Source organism: Lithobates pipiens, unplaced genomic scaffold (genome assembly GCF_037356315.1).
Source record: "Lithobates pipiens isolate NorthernLeopardFrog02 unplaced genomic scaffold, aLitPip1_a1.2 Scaffold_19, whole genome shotgun sequence".
NCBI lineage: Eukaryota > Metazoa > Chordata > Amphibia > Anura > Ranidae > Lithobates > Lithobates pipiens.
In genome coordinates this window covers 176,220,009-176,240,004 of record NW_027507764.1, presented here as the reverse complement: position 1 = coordinate 176,240,004, position 19,996 = coordinate 176,220,009, and the positions used below count along the sequence as shown (strand labels likewise).

At 40.1% G+C, this 19,996-nt stretch overlaps 1 protein-coding gene across 1 annotated transcript in view; it reads right to left on the bottom strand.

Moving 5' to 3' along the window:
* Positions 1-19,996, bottom strand: part of LOC143996450 (collagen alpha-4(VI) chain-like) — a 281,198-nt gene that overhangs the window by 25,293 nt on the left and 235,909 nt on the right. Inside the window, exon 41 of the mRNA XM_077491500.1 lies at positions 881-1,057. Within this exon, the coding sequence (XP_077347626.1) occupies positions 881-1,057 (177 nt within the window). The remainder of the gene's footprint in view (positions 1-880; positions 1,058-19,996) is intronic.

The window sequence follows — 19,996 nt, the reverse complement described above, 5'->3', positions numbered from 1 at the left end:
CACCTGGGAGCCAGAAATCTTGCTAAATGATACGGGATCATACACTTATTTTACTCATTAAAATGCAAATCAATTTGTAACTTTTTTTAAATGCATTTTCCTTGATATTTTTGTTGTTACTCTGTCTCTTACTGTTAAAATAAACCCACCAATAAAATTATAGACTGGTCATTTCTTTGTCAGTGGGCAAACGTTCAAAATCAGCAGGGGATCAAATACTTTTTCCCTCACTGTACCTTGGTTTTAGGTAAAAATCAAAAAAACACAAATAACATTCAATAAAAAAATAATCGCAGTCCCAGTATCAGACCCACAAAATTGAAAAGCCCTGATTGCACACCAAAATATTAGATGAGATGCTTTATGAAACACCTGAGAATAGAAAGCTTCAGTTAAAAGATTACCACCAGAAATATTAGTATTAACAAGACAACAAAAAAAAATCTACAACAGTAACAAAAAAAATTAAAAATCTGAATGACCTTGAATATAAACAAAGAGAATGGAACTACGCAAGAAGATCCTAATATTCACATGGAAAGAAAACTACAGAATACTCTTTTTCCCTTAGATTAGTTTTCTCCTGGCTTTCAAAATTTTCCTTCTTCCACTTCTGATGAGGAGTTAATACAATATACTTTCATTCCAAATTTTAACAGAGCTTGAATATTTTACTAGCTAATATTTTTTCCAAAATCACTGTGGGTTCTTTTTTCACTGGAATAAAATAGCTTATGTAATGTTTATTAAAATAGCATTTTGTTTCTAGCCTTGTTTATCGCCAGTTCCAACACAAGCCACAAACACACAACATGATCTTTATCAGGATTCCAGAGTACTGAGTTTGACATCTCTTTCTTGTGTGCCAAATAAAACTTACGTTTGGAAGAGCAATCTTGTAGACACTCATTCTCAGTGCTAAATCTGTTTTCGTTGCCATCGCAACCTCCATACCAGAATTGGGAGCATGCATCAACATCTTTTATATAGTACCACATGCGCTGGAAGTCCCCGCATGTTGTGCCTTGGTTCACATCCAATAAGCACTTCTCTGCAACTAAAAGAAGCAGGGTTAAACAGAAATGCCCTAGTGCCTACTTAAGTCACGTGTAGTGTCACAGACACGCTGTAGTGTTATGCTATGATAACTTTTCTTCAGATTTCTTTAACATATGCATAGTTACATAGTTACATGGTTACATAGTTACATAGTAGGTGAGGTTGAAAAAAGACACAAGTCCAACCTATGTGTGTGATTATATGTCAGTATTACATTGTATATCCCTGTATGTTGCGGTCGTTCAGATGCTTATCTAATAGTTCTTGAAACTATTAATGCCCCCCGCTGAGACCACCACCTGTGGAAGGGAATTCCACATCCTTGCCGCTCTTACAGTAAAGAATCCTGTACGTAGTTTAAAGTTAAACCTCTTTTCTTCTAATTTTAATGAGTGGCCACAAGTCTTGTTAATCTCCCTTTATGAGAAAAAGTTTTATCCCTATTGTGGGGTCACCAGTACGGTATTTGTATACTGAAATCATATCCCCTCTCAAGCATCTCTTCTCCAGCGAGAATAAGTTCAGTGCTCGCAACCTTTCCTTATAACTAATATTCTCCATTCTTTATTAGCTTTGTTGCCCTTCTTTGTACTTGCTCCATTTCCAGTACATCCTTCCTGAGGACTGGTGCCCAGAACTGGACAGCTTACTCCAGGTACGGCCAGACCAGAGTCTTGTATAGCGGGAGAATGATTGTTTTATCTCTGGAGTTGATCCCCTTTTTAATGCATGCCAATATTCCGTTTTCTTTGTTAGCAACAGCTTGGCATTGCATGCCATTGCTGAGCCTATCATCTACTAGGACCCCCAGGTCCTTTTCCATCCTAGATTCCCCAGAGGTTCTCCCCCCAGTGTATAGATTGCGTTCATATCTTTGCCACCCAAATGCATTATTGTGCATTTTTCTACATTTAATCTAATTTGCCATGTAGTTGCCCACCCCATTCATTTGTTCAGATCTTTTTGCAAGGTTTCCACATCCTGAGGAGAAGTTATTACCCCACTTAGCTTAGTATCATCCGCAATTACAGGTCATTTATGAACAAATTAAATAGGATTGGTCCCAGAACAGAACCCTGGGGGACTCCACTACCCACCCCTGACCATTCCGAGTACTCCCCATTTATCACCACCCTCTGAACTCGCCCCTGTAGCCAGTTTTCAATCCATGTATTCACCCTATGGTCCATGCCAATGGACTTTATTTTGTACAGTAAACGTTTATGGGGAACTGTGTCAAATGCTTTTGCAAAATCCAGATACACCACGTCTACGGGCCTTCCTTTATCTAGCTAGCAACTAACCTCCTCATAGAAGGTTAGTAGATTGGTTTGGCAAGAACGATTCTTCCTGGATCCATGCTGATTACTACTAATGATACCGTTCTCATGACTAAAATCTTGTATATAGTCCCTTATCACCCCCTCCAAGAGTCTACATACTATTGTTGTTAGGCTAACTGGTCTGTAATACCCAGGGATGTATTAAGGGGCCTTTTTAAATATTGGTGCTAAATTGGCTTGTCTCCAATCAGCTGGTACCATTCCAGTCAGTAGACCATCAGTAAAAATTAGGAACAATGGTCTCGCAATTACTTGGCTGAGTTCTCTGTGTAACCTCGGGTGCAAGCCATCTGGTCCCGGTGATGTATTAATGTTAAGTTTCCCAAGTCTAATTTTAATTCTGTCCTCTGTTAACCATGGAGGTGCTTCCTGTGATGTGTCATGAGGATAAACACTGCAGTTTTGGTTACTGAAGCCCCCCAATTCCCCCGTGAAGACTGAGGAGAAGAATAAATTCAATACCTTCACCATCTCCTCATCCTTTGTAACTAGATGTCCTTTCTCATTCTTTATGGGGCCAATATGGTCTGTCCTCCCTTTTTTACTGTTTACATACTTAAATAATTTCTTGGGATTTTTTTGCTCTCCTCCACTATGTGTTTTTCATGTTCTATCTTAGCTGTTTTTATTGCAACCTTACATTTCTTGTTGCATTCTTTATAAAGTCTGAATGCTGATGATGATACCTCAACCTTGTATTTTTTAAAGTCCTTCTCCTTTTATATGCATTTTTACATTGGAGTTAAGCCATCCAGGACTTTTGTTCACTCTTTTAAATTTATTACCCAATGGGATGCATTGGCCAATGCCCTTATTTAATATGCTCTTAAAGCAAATCCATCTCTCCTCCGCGTTCTTTGTTCCTAATATTTTATCCCAATTTATGCCTTCCAGTAAGGTTTGTAGTTTAGGGAAGTTGGCTCTTTTGAAATTCAGTGTCTTTGTATTCCCCTTATGTTTTCTATTTGTGTGATTTATACGGAAGCCAATTGACCTGTGATCGCTGTCCCCTAAATTGCCCCCTATTTCCACATCTGTAATCAGGTCTGTATTGTTGGTAATCAGTAGATCCAGTAATGCTTATTTCTAGTTGGTGCGTCTACCGTCTGACCCATAAAATTGTCCTGCAAGACATTTAGGAACTAGCGAGCCTTAGATGAATGTGCGGCTCCCTCCGTCCAGGCTATGTCTGGATAATTAAAATCCCCCATTATGATAAAACTTCCCATCCTTGCTGCTAATCCAAATTGTGATAGGAGATCTGTCTCCCCTTCCTCCCTCAGGTTAGGAGGCCTATAGCATACTCCCAGTATTATTTCCCCCTTAGCTTCATCCCTTTGGAGCTCTACTCATAAGGATTCCATCTCCTCCCTAGCTCCCTTAGTGATGTCATCTCTCACATTCACTTGTACATTATTCTTGATATATAGGCATACTCCTTCCCCTTTTTTACCCTCTCTATCCTTGCGATAAAGGGTATACCCTTAAATTTGCCAGCCAATCGTGAGAGCTGTTGAACCAGGTCTCTAAAATTCCCACAAAATCCAAATCCTCCTCGTACAATAGTATCTCTAGTTCACCCATCCGTCCACCAGGCTCCTGGCATTGGTGAACATGCCATGCCTGAAACAACAACATTTCTTGCTTTTTCTCTGCCTTTTCTTGATTTCTGTGAGATATATTTAACTGGCTTTAAAGTTGAACTACAACCTGAAATAAAAGAGATACGTTATTTCTTGAATGGGAAAAGGTGCTTAAAAGCTCCTTCTCACCAGAAGACATAGCTGAATCTTGTCTTTTAACATACAAACTTCACTAACCAGTACTGCACAGGAGAGGAACTTTAAAATACTAACAGGGTGTTATCGTTATCCCCACTTCCAGCACAAAATGTTGCCTAATATTCCTAACATGTGCTAGCGTTGCTTAGCCTCACCAGGCACTATGACCCATATTTAGTGGGAATATTCTCGATTATGACACTATTGGGATACGGTTTTTGATTTATACATAAAAATAACTAAATAAATCCCTAGAACGTTGCAAAGAGAATGCATCTCCATGATCCCAGATTCACTTACGAAAGTCAAGAAAGAGCTTCTTCGCTCCTTCCTCATCGCAGCATGTGCTGTGATTCCCAGACACTGGAAATCAATTCTCTACTATAAGAGAATAGGCTGACATGCTGAATGCTCGGATATGGTTGGAAGAACTTGCAGCTCAATTACACAATCAATACTCACAGTTCTCTGAAGTGTGGATTCCCTGGATGATGTTTTGAAGCTCCACTAGTGATTTAGGAGATTTACTTTCATTCTCAATCCTTCCAAACTTTCACTTTATATACTCAGGGCTTTTTTTCTCAGAGAATAGGTGCAGGAACTTCCCCCTTCTAAGTCACTTCCTGTCTCCGCCCCCTACCCACCTCTGAGCAATGACATTTGGTTCTGCCCCTACCTAGCTCCCAGTATGGACCCTTTTAGAGAAGGTGGAGCCAAGTATCATTTTGCAGTGCTAAGTAATGTGTATGGAATTTGGTAATGATAACAAGAAAAGCAACAATAAACCCCCAGCAGCAACAACAGATCTCCCAACAGTCAGTATCAATAGACTCTCCAGCAGCCAGCAACAGTAAACCACTCCTTATACAGTAGATCCCTTCCAGCAACAACTGACCCCGGTAGCAAAATATTCTCCACTAGCAATAATAGATTGCCATGCAAAAACAGATCCCTTCCAACAACAATTGATACCCCAGCAGCCAGCATCAGTAGACTTTCCAATACACCCCAGCACCCCTTGCCATTACATACGTTCAGTGCTGGAGGTGTTGGAACGTTGCTCCCCCACATTCCGGCTGAAAAAAGCCCTGAGCATTCTTTACCATCACCCTTCTAGGTAATGAGTTCCTATTTACCCCTAATGTTTCCTCCACCTTCTTTTTCCCTCTGTTCTGACCTCCCTCTCCAACTATTCATACACCCTTGATTCATGACCCTGCTTCACAGTAGTCCTAAAATTTATCCTATTGACTAGGGTTTGGTCTTGTAATCCCCATTTTCATACAACCATATATGTATTCTGCTGTCATATAAATAATCACTACAAGTATAATAAAAAGGTCAAAACAATTATTTAAAAATAAAGTTAAAAAGTCTATTAAGTAAAAAAGGCATGCAGGCCAAAACTATTGTGTCCCAAATTCCATAAGCTGAAATCCCCATTTTTAGTCCCCACCTGACTCACTGCACTGACCCTTACATAGACATGACTTTACTCATGACCTTACTATACTGTTATGAATAGGCTGGATGTTTGTTCCTCCATTTTGTGAATTCAAGATATGTACATTTCTCTACATGACCCTGGAATTTGCCTTGTGTTCTATGTATTTTCTTCAAAACCTTAATAAACACAAATTATTTAACTTCTTCCTTTCCATCGACGTACTGGTACATCGTTGGATAAAGAAGGGCGATATCTCAGTCATTGCGGCAGCTCATATTTTTCAGCCGGTGGTTCCCTTCCATGTAAAAATAATCCTAGAGGCTATGGAGCCGCTTGATTACTTTTACAGGAACTGATGTTATCCCTCCCACTGTGTGACATCAGAAACCAGAAGCGAGGAGGATTTTATCACTTATGGTTTTGGTTCTTTCTTTACCTGGCCATTACCAGCCAGTAAAGTGGCCGATCAGACCAATCTGTGTCTGATCAGCTGCATTGAAGCCCAGAGGAGAGATGTAGTGTAATAAACTCCAGATCTCTCCAAAATTAGGACCTGTCACGCCCCATGCTATCACAAGGGAAAAACAACTTACTTTGTGATAGCAATAAAGTTGATACATAAAAATAATTAACGGCTTAAGGACCGGAAGGATTTACCCTCTTAATGACCAGGACATTTTTGCGATACGACACTGCGTCGCTTTAACTGACAATTGCATGATCATGCGATGCTGTATCCAAACAAAATGTATGACTTTTTTCCCCACAAATAGAGCTTTCTTTTGGTGGTATTTCATCACCTCTGCTGTTTTTATATTTTGCACTCTAAACAATACACTGACAAAAACATAAAAATTTTTTTTTTTTTTTTTTTACTTTTTGCTATAATAAATATCCCAACAAAAAATATATAAAAAAACATTTATTTCTCGGTTTAGGCCGATATATATTCTTATACAAATTTATGGTAAAAAAAAATTGCAATAAGCATATATTGATTGGTTTGCACAAAGGTTATCACATCTACAAAATAGGGACTAGATTTATGGCATTTTTATTATTATTATTTTTTTTTACTAGTAATGGTGGTGATCTGCGATTTTTAGCAGAACTGAAAAATTGAGGTGGACAGACTGGACACCTAGCTGCCATTTTTGACACTTTTTTAAGAACCAGTGACATTATTACAGTAATCAGTGCTAAAAATATGCACTGTTGTTGTACTAATGACACTGGCAGGGAAGGGGTTAGTATTAGGGGCAATCAAGGGGTTAAATGTGTTCCCTGCAGGTTTTTTCTAAGTGTATGTGGGATGGGTTGAAACACACAGATCAGTTTTCCTGCATAGCAGAAAGACAAGATCTATGTGATCTCGCCTTTCAGAATGGAGATCTGCCTTGTTTATACAGGCAGATCCCCGTTCTGTCACTGCGGGGAACAATCGTGGGTGGCCAGCGCACATCGAGTCCGCCCACCCACAATTTTAAAATGTTGACATGTTTGGTATCTATTTAATCAATGTAACAAAATCTTTAATATATAGTTTTTAAATTGGGTACCATATTGTGTCTTTGTGCATTGAAATTCATTAACTACTTGCCAACCAGCCGCTGCAGTTATACTGGGGCAGGTTGGTTCGGCTGCCTGAATCGCTGTCATGGTACGGCAGCTCTTTAAATCGATATGGCAGGCCTGATCGCTCCTGACAGAGCCAGAACTGAACACACAAATCCCTGTTCTGTCAGGGGAGTAGAAACAGATTTTGTGTTCCTACTAAGTAACCCCTTGATCGCCCCCTATTGTTAACCCCTTCCCTGCCAGTGACATTTATACAGTAATCAGTGGCTTAAAAGTGTCAAAAGTGTCCAATCTGTCTGCCGCAATGTCGCAGTCCCGATAAAAGATTGATGCCATTACTGGTAAAAAAATAATAATAATAAAAATGCCATAAATATATCCCCTATTTTGTATAACGTTTGTGCAAACCAATCAATATACACGTATTGTGATTTTTTTTACCAAAAATATGTAGAAGAATACATATCGGCCTAAACTAATAAAGAAATTTGTTTAAAAAAAAAAATTTGGGGATATTTATTATAGCAAAAAGTACAATCTTACAGACTACATTACTGTATCAAATTATTTCACATCCCTTTTGTTCCTAGTGCCCTGCAGGCAGTTTTATATTATATATACTGTTCTTTCTGCCTGGAAACTGGAGATTGTCCATAGCAACCAAAAGTGTCCCTTTACATCAAAAGAGGTTTTAGACCAGCTAGAAAACAGCGATAATAAATTCGAATCACTTGCAGAATTGAGTGATAGTGATTTGTGGGGAAATCTGTCATCAAACATTGAAAGTAATGACAGCGACAATTCTGCAACTGAGCAATTTCAGTGTTGATTTGATTACATTATTGAATATGTATTATTATTATTATTATTATTATTATTATTATTTGTTATAATTATTTATAGTTATTTATTAAATTATAATTTATGATTTTGTGTTTCAAACTTTATCATACCCGGGATGTCTACTAGACTCTTGTTTGAACAGATTTAAGTGTGTTATTCCTAAGAATTGCAGGCCTACAATATAAAATGCCAAATTTCCATGCAAAACATTGTATCACTTTGAGCATCAAAAATCTGACATAATCATACCGCCAGGGAGGTTAAGTAATGATATTTGACTAAGTCCACAACTCTACTGAATACGTTTTCATAGCCTGTTGTACCCGTTGCAATATCAAATCTTTTCACTGGGTTTAAAATAAACTTTATTTTATATTTCCCTTTATTTAGCAAATCACCCCTTAAAGCTTAGCATCAGGCAGTTATAAAACTGCCATTTGATCTAGTTACTTGTCTTTTTTTTTAAACATATATAATGTGTTATACACATGACTACCATAAATACCAGAATCTGTTTTAATATCGACCATCTGTTATGTCCTGTAGGATTTGCAATGAGAAAAAGAGCGGAAACATTCAGAGCCAATTTGGCTATACAGCAGTACGTAGACAGTATTGTCAGTCTCCTTCCCGAGTAGGATTACATAAGGGAAGGGCAAAGGTTTTTAACTCATTAGTATGCTGTTGCTCCTTATCGTTCTATCACTTCTGGGTATTAAATTCAGTAACTGTGAATTTTCAACTGTGCAAAAAGGATATTATGAGGACTAGCTCTTCTCACATAATATTTTAAAATCTAGGACACATTTATTAAAATCATTAACAACAGCAATAGTTCCTAATTCAAGGCTCATCCTGCATCTTCAACACGCCTAGCAAGCCCTACTCAAGTCTAAAACACAATTTAACCAATTTTGATGTGTTTTGAGTGTGAACTTAACCCTTTTTTTGGTCTATAGGTCAAAGATTCTCCTGGAACAGTTCCATAGTACAGAACTGAGCGCAACTTGTCAGGCGGCTAAGTCGTCTGACTTATCGCACCTGTGTGATCTGGGACTAAGAAGATTCAGAAATTAATGCAGTATAAAACCTAAAAACAAACATTTATTATACTGCAGCTTACCAATTCTTGGATGCAATGGCTGCATTTTCTTTTTTAGGCCCCTTTTACACGGCTCCTCTGTCTTGCAGATTCTGCTTGCTCAGCGGGGGGTCACTCTGCTGAGCAGGCAGAAGACAGGTCCATGTGCGCTCACTGTGAAGAGCGGACATGGACACAGTCCCGCTCTCCTCTATGGGGAAATTGGGTGGAAACAGTTTGCCTGTCCACTGTCATCTGATCCTATCCGATCCACCAGACAGATGGAAAATAGGACCACCATCCCTCTGGGTTTTGTGGGCAATGGCTTCTCCATAGAGGAGGCTGCAGGGTCTGATCAGGTCCGCCTGAAATACTGACAGGCGGACCTGGTAGGAAAAGTACATTCACTTCCAGCCCTTCACTTGTATGCAGCCTTAATGTACTGTATACGTTTTTGTTAAAAGTTATGTCTCTGAATTCCTTTTAGCATATATCTTCAGACCGGTCACATGAATCCCAGCCGCTCTACACCTCCGATCCAGGGCTACAGAGTGAGGGGCCGAGATCTTCCTCTGATGTCAGCCAGGGAGGTCACGTGGCCACTCAGCCCCTCCCACTGTAGCCCTGGATCGGAGGTGTAGAGAGGACGGGAGTCATGTGACAAGCCTGAAGATACATGCAAAAAGGTATTTAGAGGCTTTGTTTTTGATAAAAAACATATACTGTACATTACGGCTACCTAAAAGCGAGGGGCTGGCAGTGTATTTTTTAAAAGTTCACTTTTCTACTAATAGCAGCAGTATGGAGGGGTGGGGGGTGGGCAGAGACAGCTCACACAGAAGACACACGGGCTGACAGGCAGGTGGGAGGGGAGAGGGGGAGAGGAGAGCAGAGGAGTGTTGCGGATGACATAGGCACGTAAACTGACCACAGTGTCAGGACTCAGCAGCCATGATAAACCATGGTCAGTGGGGGAGGGCATGACCACGCAGAATCAGACAGATTTTTTTACAGCTTCCAGAGGGACAGATTAGACAGCACAAGCACTGTGCTGTTTAAAATGCTATGAGGGAACAGGATCTCTCTTTTTTTTTCAGGGTTATAAACACTTACACACGATTGGATTTTCTGACACTTAGAAATAATGGTTATGTATTAAATCGATACAGTTTTACCTTTTCGAGTTGGTAGTAATTTTGTAAGTTATTGTGCTTGTGTGCTAGTAGCAATTTTAGTGTATTTTTATAGAAAATATTGTTTAATAAACTTCTATGCAACTATCAATGGAAGTACAAAGTCAGTAGCACTATCGTTTTATTTTATGGGCCCAGAACTTTTAGAATGTGTTTTGGGAGGTATTTTACAAACTGTCAAAATTGGAATTTTAAAATATGGAAACGTGGTGGAAAAATAAAAAATGGCAAAAAATGGTTCAGTCATGCAATTTTAAATGTGGAGAGCAACTAAGGGGTTAAATGATAACTGATGCAAAAGGCACAAGATTTTCGAAAGATCTAAGGGGTTAAAGGACAATTTGTGCTAAAGGTACAAGATGAAATGAGCTTTTGTAACCCTCAGTTGCCATTTACTGTAAAGCCCATTGCACCAAAACCCCGTTTATTTAATCTTTTCCATTGACTCGAATACTTTTCACAATAATAGCAAAATTCTGCAGATGTCTTTCAATTCATGCCAACATTATGGAAAAATTAAACTCATACTCTCTTTTTGTTATTGATAACACACTGCATTAAACAATTCATGAAATTGCTAAAAATAGAAGAATAATGCCTAGAAATTTCATGTTCTTTTTACATACTGCAGAATTAGAAGGCGCATGTGACAGATATCTGTTAGCAATTCAGGTGCAATTAAGGCAAAGGCATGCTAAGAAGTTTAGCTAGGCTTTTTTTTTTTTATATGCTAAACTAAAACAAAAAATGTTATATAGAAGGTGAGAATTATCCTGAAGTAGAACTATAGGCAAAACCTTTTTTTTTTTACTTTTGAATAGAGTAAGGGAGGGTTATAACCTCTCAATGGCATACCAATGGAGAGGGGGGATGGGGGGGTTGGGGCAGTTTGCCCCGGGTGCCACACATTAAGAGGGGTGCAGTAAAATATTTTCTTTTTTTGTCATTAGTAGTCCCAATGGAGCAGGCTGGCAACTCCGCTCCTTCTCTCTGTGCAGCTGAGCGATGTGCAGGGAGGGACGCAGGCAGAGGCAAACAGCCAGGAGAGGATATGAGCCTGCTATGAAGTGGTGTGGGGAGAAGCTCTGTGGTGCCCAGCATCTCCCTTTACACCTCTGGCCAGCAGTTCACATTTTACAGTGAAGGGATGTCTGCCCAGGACAGGCACTGGTTTGGGTACAGTCAGTTGCTAGGTCACTATAGCAGGTATCACAGAGCTGCTAATTGTTAGTGCAGCAGTGCAGAGTTTTGTGTGTGTGTGGGGGTGGGTTGCAGAGATGTGCAGCGGGGTGCACACATTTAAAGGATACAGAGAATTCTGGGGGTGCAGAGGTGTACGAGGGGGGTACAGAAGTGTGCTGGGGGTGCAGATGCAGGCTGGGGGAGGGGATGTAGAGGTCTCATTGGGGTAACAAAGCCATTCTGGGGAGTACAAAGGCATCTGTGGGTGCAGAGGTGGGTAGGAGGATGCAGGGGTGTACTGGTTTGCTAGGGTTATGAAGGTGTACTTGGGGATACATATGAGGGGTGCAGAGGATTGTGGGGCAGATGGAAGTGTGCAAGGGGGTGCAAAGATGTGTGTGGGAGTGCAGAGATGAGCAAGGGGGTATGGAGGTGCCCTGGGAGGGTACAAGGATAAAATATGGATATGGAGATGTTCTGGGGCGCAGAGGCATGCTAAGGGGTTCAGAGGCATTCTGGGAGTGCAAAGAATTACAAAAGCATGCTGGGGGTACAGAGATGTGTTGTTGAGTACAGGGGTGTTCTGGGGGTACAAAGATGTGCTGGTGGGTATTGAGTAGAATTATAGGGGTCTGAGAATGTTGAGTTATAAAATATATTTATAAATATATAAAATAGACTATTACTTTAAGAATTGGTAATTCCGTTTTTTACTTTCCATAGGAGTTTTTTTTGTTTAGTTTCAATTCCTGGGAAATCGAAACTGTTGGATATGTGACGACACAAACTACTGATATGAACCCAGAAAGCTGCTCAAAATGACTTCCTTATCCAAACCAGTCTAAACCGACCAAATACTGCTGAAATCTCTTTTTTTGCCAGTCACATGATGTATACACCCATTTAACTGCTCCCTTGCTACTAAGAAGATATGGACATTGATTGGACTAAACTATACAGTCACACCTATAACACGCCTAGACCTTATGCATATTCATAAAGTATATATTGTTAAACTTGATGTTTGTAAGTCAGAGGCACTTCCTTCTTCATTTGGCCTAGTAGAGCTGAATACCGGTGTGTTGTGTCTCTCCACTGCAGTGTATGAAAAAAGCACCTAATTATATTCTTTTACAAAGATCTGGATCTACTATCTCATCTGAATGTCTTGTTTGGAGACTCCTTACCTTATTTAACAGTATGGAGTCATGCTGTGCTATTTGTGGTAGAGCATAATGTAATATTTGTGGTAGAGCATAATGTAATATTAGCGGTGGAGCACAATGTAATATTAGTGATGGAGCATCATGTAGTATTTGTGGTGGAGCATAATGTAATATTTGCGATAGTGCATAATGTGATATTAGTGGTGGAACATAATGTAATATTACTAGTGGAGCATCATATAACATTAGTAGTGGAGCATAATGTAATATTTGTAGTGAAGTGGAATGTAATATTAGTGGTGGAGTATAATGTAATATTTGTGGTGGAGCATCATGTAATATTAGTGGTGGAGCATCATATAACATTAGTAGTGGAGCATAATGTAATATTTGTGGTAGAGCATAATCTATTATTAGTGGTGGAGCATAATGTAATTTTAGTGGTGGATCATACTGTAATAATAGTGGTGGAGCATAATGTAATATTTGTGGTGGAGCATATTGTAATATTTGTGGAACAACTGTAATGCAAACTGCACTTTCACCTGTGTAGAAAAATAATCCTTGCATCAGCCTTGCAGCCCAGCGCAGGGCCTGCAGTCCACTTTTAAAGTAGGCCAAGTTCATATTTTTACAGTGACAAATTTGGGATGGGTGCCAGATTTAGGCTGCATTCACACCTGAGTGTTTTCAGCTCATAAAACGTTCGTAGTACACCCAAAAAAACACCCGAAATACGCCCAACAAGCAAAATCCCATTAATTTCAATGGCACCTGTTCACATCTGAGTGTTCTGTCACCTGAAGCAAAATGGCTGAAAAACGCCCTAAGGTCGAAAAAGAACATGCGCTTCTTTGGGGTAGATCACAGGCATTTTTCTGCCATTTACATTGGTAACCTGAACAAAATCACAGCAAAAACACGTATATAGATGCAGTGAAATCGCAGTGAATTTGCGGTAAAAATGCATGACTTTGAAACACTCAGGTGTGAAAGCAGCTTGAGGATCCACCCCGGGTGCCAAATGTTCTAGGTAAGTCCCTGCAACCTCTGTCAGTTTTTTGCCAACTGTGTCCCATTGGGGAGATTTCCCTTCATTTCCTGTTCCGTAGCCAAAACAAGAAGTGAGAGAAAATCCATCAGTTGTCACCAAGGTCATTTCCCCCAAGATTTCCCCTCTGTTAGCCCTTGTACACACGGTCGGACATTCCGACAACAAAATCCGTTGGATTTTTTCCGATGGATTTTTGTCCTAAACTGGTGTTGCATACACACGGTTGGACAAAGTTGTCGGGAAAATCCGATCGTTCGGAACGTGATAACATTCGTTTACTGCGACGGGACAACGCTCAGGCGACAACGCTCATGCGTGGCACTTTGTTAGATCGGAATTCTCTACAAACGATCGGACAAAGTCCGATCGTATCATGTTGTCGGAAAATTTTATATCCAGCTCTCAAACTTTCTTGGTCGGATATTCCGACAGAAAAAGTCAGATGGAGCCCACACATGGTCGGATTATCCGACAACGCGGTCCGATCGGACATTTTTCGTCTGAATTTCTGACCGTGTGTACAAGGGCTTACTGTTCAGGGGATGTGGCATTTTCCTTTACCTTCACTGTCAATGATAATGCGAAACAGGACAAATAGAGAGGGCAAATTTTCCTAATGGAGCACGTACAGCAAAGAAAATTAACAGGTATTCTAATCCTCCACTCTATCCAAAACCAAAGAAATGTCTTTATTATACAAAGGCTGCATTCATACCTGAGCGTTTTCAGCTCATAAAAGAAGCAAGAAAAAAACAACTGAAAACGCCCAACAAGCAAAATCCCATTAATTTCATTGCCACTTGTTCACATCTGAGCGTTTTGTAACCTGATCCAAAACCCCTGAAAAACGCCCTAAGCTCAAAAAAGAACATGCACTTCTTTGGGGCAGATTACAGGCATTTTTCTGGCTTTTACATTGGTGATCTGAACAAAGTTGCGGCAAAATCATGGTAAAAATACAATAAAACCCGCAGTAAAATCGCGGTAAAACGCAGTAAAAATGCATGACTTTGAAACTCTCAGGTGTGAATGCAGCCTAATGGCCCATACACATGATCTGAAAAACAAGAGCCGATCATGACAATTCATCCGATATTTTTCGATCGGAAGCGCGGAAATTTTCCTCGTACGATTCCAGTTCCTACAATTTTTGTTTAGTCAGTACAGTTGTTGTCCGAAAATATAATACAAATACACTACAACACATCACATCACTTTCTGTCGTATGAGAATTTTCGTGACTTTAGTAACCTATTCAATTTCTACTTGCGACTATTAAGCAAAAAAAGATGGACAATCATCCGATTTTTTCGGATTTAGTAACACATAAACCCATTGGTTATACATTAAATAACAAAACAGTTGGTGTATGAAATTAATTTAGTTCATAAGAAGTCAAAGCATTAAGTTAACTGAAAATCAGTTGACTACATAATTAGTGTTCAGCCATTTTGTATGTCATGTTTTTAGACATTAAAGGGGTTGTAAAGGTAAAAAATGTTTCACCTTAATGCATTCTATACATTAAGGTGGAAGAAAAATCAGGCAATGCCACCCCAACCCCCCCCCCCCCCCGTTTTACTTATCTGACCCCTCAAAAGGCCTGTGCTTGCCCCCGACATCCTCTTCACCATTCAGCCTGGCCATTGATTGGTTAAAGTGGGTGGATTGAAAGCAGCGCAGCCATTGGCTGCTGTCAATCACATCCAATGACGCGGCGCGCTGGAGGGTGGGGCTTAGAGATACAGTGAGCGGCTATGGCTATGGCCGCTGGCTGTATCATGGCTGTATCACCATGCAAGGGAGCTTGCATGAACGTGAGAAGTACTTGTGGGGGGGAGCCTGAGATACCCACCGAGGGACCCCAGAAGACCAGGTTTGGGGCCACTCTGTGCAAAACGAGCTGCACAGTGGAGGTGAGTATAACATGTTTGTTATTTAAAAAAGAAAAAAAAACCTTTACAACCCCTTTAAAGTAGTAAAAGAACCGTAGTCAAAACTTTTTTCCATTTTGGATAGGAAGGGTGTGGTGGGGGGGTTATAACCCCTGTCACATTTTTTTTCACTGTCTGGGTCTCATTGCTGAGATTTATCTTCACTCCCTGTCCCATAGCCAAACAGAAAGTGAGAGGAAATCCCTGCAAAGTAAGACAATTTCTTAAGGATTCCCAGGTCTCCAGAACTAGTTTCCAAATGGGAAGATTTCCCCTCTATTCTATTTCTTTTCTGGGGACAACCCAAAATTTGGGATTTCCTTTTACTTTCACTTTCAATGATAATTGTAAGCAGGATAAAGAGAGATGGTGTATCTCCCTAAAGAGGGCACAGACGGCAATCAAAACTGTTCTAACCCTCTCCACTCTATCCAAAACTAAAAAGAATGTTTTTCCTTTAATTGTATTTTGATCTGTATTTTTTTAGTTATAGACTGAGTTAGGAAGGAATGAAACCTCAGGTTATTTTTTTGCTGTCAGTGTCCAACAGGGAAGATCAGAATCAGAAACAGAATAATTTACTATCATTTTACAATAAAAATAATAAAATGAAATGCAGATACGGCCTCCTTACATAAAATAAAGCACATACCTCACATGGACATTAAATGCTTACTGCATATTTAATTTAACCCTAAAAAGATATTCCTTTAATTCCCACCCTTGGGATAGACCAGGAAATGAGAAGAAAACATTTAGGATTTCCCCTTGTCTTCTATGTGACAATGACCATAGTAACTAGAGGAAATAGGGGGGCAAATCTTCCCCCATGGGACACAAACAGCAAAAAAACCTTGACAGAGGGTCTAAACACTCCCACTCTATCCAACATTTAGAAGTAAAAGTTCTGCCTTTACATACACTTTTAATACCATACTTTGGACATCCAAAAGTTCCCAATATACTGGATGAGCGTCCTAATATTATATACTGTGGACTTAAAAATAAACAGGAAACAGATTATCATACCCCAATTTACTGGATACCCTACCATGGGTCTGTGTGACATGCACTGCAAAATGCTTTACAGAGTTGCACAAATAAAAAAATAAAAAAAAAGATGTAGCTAGTATCTTGCTTACAATGCTTGTGATAACCTGCCTAAACTATGTGACATCATTTCAGAGTAGCTTTTACCATTTTCATTTAAAGTGAATTTCCAGTTTTAATAAGAATGCATTTGTCTTACTAGGTCCTTTCTCAAATTAACTTCTAAAATGATAATTGTCTTCTCTACTGCCACCAGAGCAGTCTGATGCTATAATTCCAAAATGCATACCAATGTCATGTTATTTAAATAATGCTAAATGATAAAAATGGCAAAATATATACCGCGTTTCCCCAAAAATAAGCCTGGGTCCTATATTAATTTTGGCAACAAAAGATGCAGTAGGGCTTATTTTCAGGGTAGGTCCTATTATGCCATTTGCTGTCTTCTCTCTCCTTCCCTACCTGTCAGGAATCCCCAGTGGAACCAAGTAAAAGTGCTTGTAAAATGCTAGAATCCATTCTATTACAGTATTATATAATGTAAACTGTGCATATTTCTGTAATCTGATTGTGCCAAATACCTTCTTATAGCACCGCTGGTTGCTTCAGTGACCTGCCGGAGCTCTCTTCCCCGTTCTGAGCACTGCAGAGGGGGAGGGGGGGGCGAGATCCCCCTAACAGTTGGGAGAAGAGGAGGAGAGCAGCGAGAGGTCAGTCGAGCGCCGAGGGGTGCTATACCAAAAGTATTTCAAACAATTAGAAACTACGGAAACATACACAGTTTACAGTATATAATACTACAATAGCATGGATTCTAGCATTTTACAAGCACTTTAAACTAAGGCTTATTTTCAGGGTAGGGCTTATATTGCTGCCCCTTGAAAATCACAGTAGGTCTTATTTTTGGGTTTAGGTCTAATTTTCCGGGAAACACTATATACACACATATATATATGTGTATATATAGTGATTCCCGGAAAATTAGACCTAAACCCAAAAATAAGACCTACTGTGATTTTCAGGGGGCAGCAATATAGCATTTTCTTCTATGATACATAAAGCCATGACTCCGGTGTTGCAGGAGGTGATTTCACCACCACAGTTAAAAAAAAGAGCATATATGCTGAAGCATGGGGGCAGGGATGGAGGAGAAATTTGCTCCTAACATTAGGGGCAGATTGCCCCCATGCTTCGGCATATATTTTTTATGCACAGATTGCGTTAAAAAATGTTTTATTTTGACTATGTTATATTGTATTTGCTTTGCAGGTATGGTAAGTCTTACTGTTATACTGTAATGTTACTTTGTTTTATTGTTAATCATCATTTGTTTAGCGGTACGCCATTCAGCTGCAGCACTGATTTATTAATCTTGACAGCAACAGCATTTGCTCCCACAATACGTAAATCAGCGACTCCAGCGCTGTAGGAGGTGATTTCACCACCACAGTTAAAAGAAAATTGTGCATGTATGCCAATCATTAGAAGTGGGTGGATGAAGGGTGGTATTCTAATGGTGGGCATACCCACCGATCAAGCCCACAGGCTGCATGAAAAAAACAACATTGCGATATTAGCCCAACAAGGACCAGCAACATACTAGTATTTTGCTGGACTTGGAGTGGTTAAAACACAATGATCATCTTGGTATCATTCTTTTCAGCCAGCAGTGTAAAAGCCATCCTAGCAGCTAATTAGCCTGTAAACTGCTTTTACAAGCAGTGGTGGGGAACGTCCCTCCCCACCATCTTCCATGGTTTTCTCTGTCTCTCCTGTCCCAACAGGGAACCCGAGAATGCAGCCAGTGGTTCCGCCAGCTGACCATAGAGCTGATCGGAGACCAGAATGGCTCCAATCATCTCTATGGCCTAAGAAACTGGAAGCTATGAGCATTTCATGACTTAGGTTTCACACCGATCTTGGTGTGGTCAGATGCTTTGAGGACAGAGGAGAGATCTACTAAACCCAATTTTTTTCAAAAAAAGAGTACCTGTCACTACCTATTGCTGTCATAGGGGACATTTACATTCCCTGAGATACAGTGGTGTGAAAAAGTGTTTGCCCCCTTCCTCATTTCCTTGTTCTTTGCATGTTTGTCACACTTAAGTGTTTCGGAACATCAAACCAATTTAAACAATAGTCAAGGACAACACAAGTAAACACAAAATGCAATTTGTAAATGAAGGTGTTTATTATTAAAGGTGAAAAAAAATCCAAACCATCATGGCCCTGTGTGAAAAAGTGATTGCCCCCTAAACCTAATAACTGGTTGGGCCACCCTTAGCAGCAACAACTGCAACCAAGCGTTTGCGATAACGTGCAATGAGGCTTTTACAGCGTCCTGGAGGAATTTTGGCCCACTCATCTTTGCAGAATTGTCCTAATTCAGTTACATTAGAGGGTTTTCGAGCATGAACGGCCTTTTTAAGGTCATACCACAACATCTCAATAGGATTCAGGTCAGGACTTTGGCTAGGCCACTCCAAAGTCTTCATTTTGTTTTTCTTCAGCCATTCGGTGGTGGACTTGCTGGTGTGTTTAGGATCATTGTCCTGCTGCAGAACCCAAGTTTGTTTCAGCTTGAGTACACGAACAGATGGTCGGACATTCTCCTTCAGGATCTCTTGGTAGACAGCAGAATTCATAGTTCCTTTTATCACGGCAAGTCTTCCAGGTCCTGAAGCAGCAAAACAGCCCCAGACCATCACACTACCACCACCATATTTTACTGTTGGTATAATGTTCTTTTTATGAAATGCAGTGTTCCTTCTACGCCAGATATACTTGGACACACACCTTCCAAAGAGTTCCACTTTTGTCTCATCGGTCCACAGAATGTTGTCCCAAAAGTCTTGGGGATCATCAAGATGTGTTGTGGAGAAATTGAGACGAGCTTTGATGTTCTTTTTGCTCAGCAGTGGTTTTCTCCTTGGAACTCTGCAATGCAGGCCATTTTTGCCCAGTCTTTTCCTGATGGTGGAGGCATGAACGCTGACCTCAACTGAGGCAAGTGAGGCCTGCAGTTCCTTGGACGTTGTTGTGGGGTCTTTTGTGACCTCTTGGATGAGTCGTCGCTGCGCTCTTGGGGTAATTTTGGGCGGCCGGCCACTCCAGGGAAGGTTCACCACTGTTCCATGTCTTCGCCATTTGTTGATAATGGCTCTCACTGTGGTTCGCTGGATTCCCAAAGCTTTGGAAATGGCTTTATAACCCTTTCCAGACTGATAGATCTCAATTACTTTCTTTCTCAATTGTTCCTGAATTTCTTTGGGTCTCGGCATGATG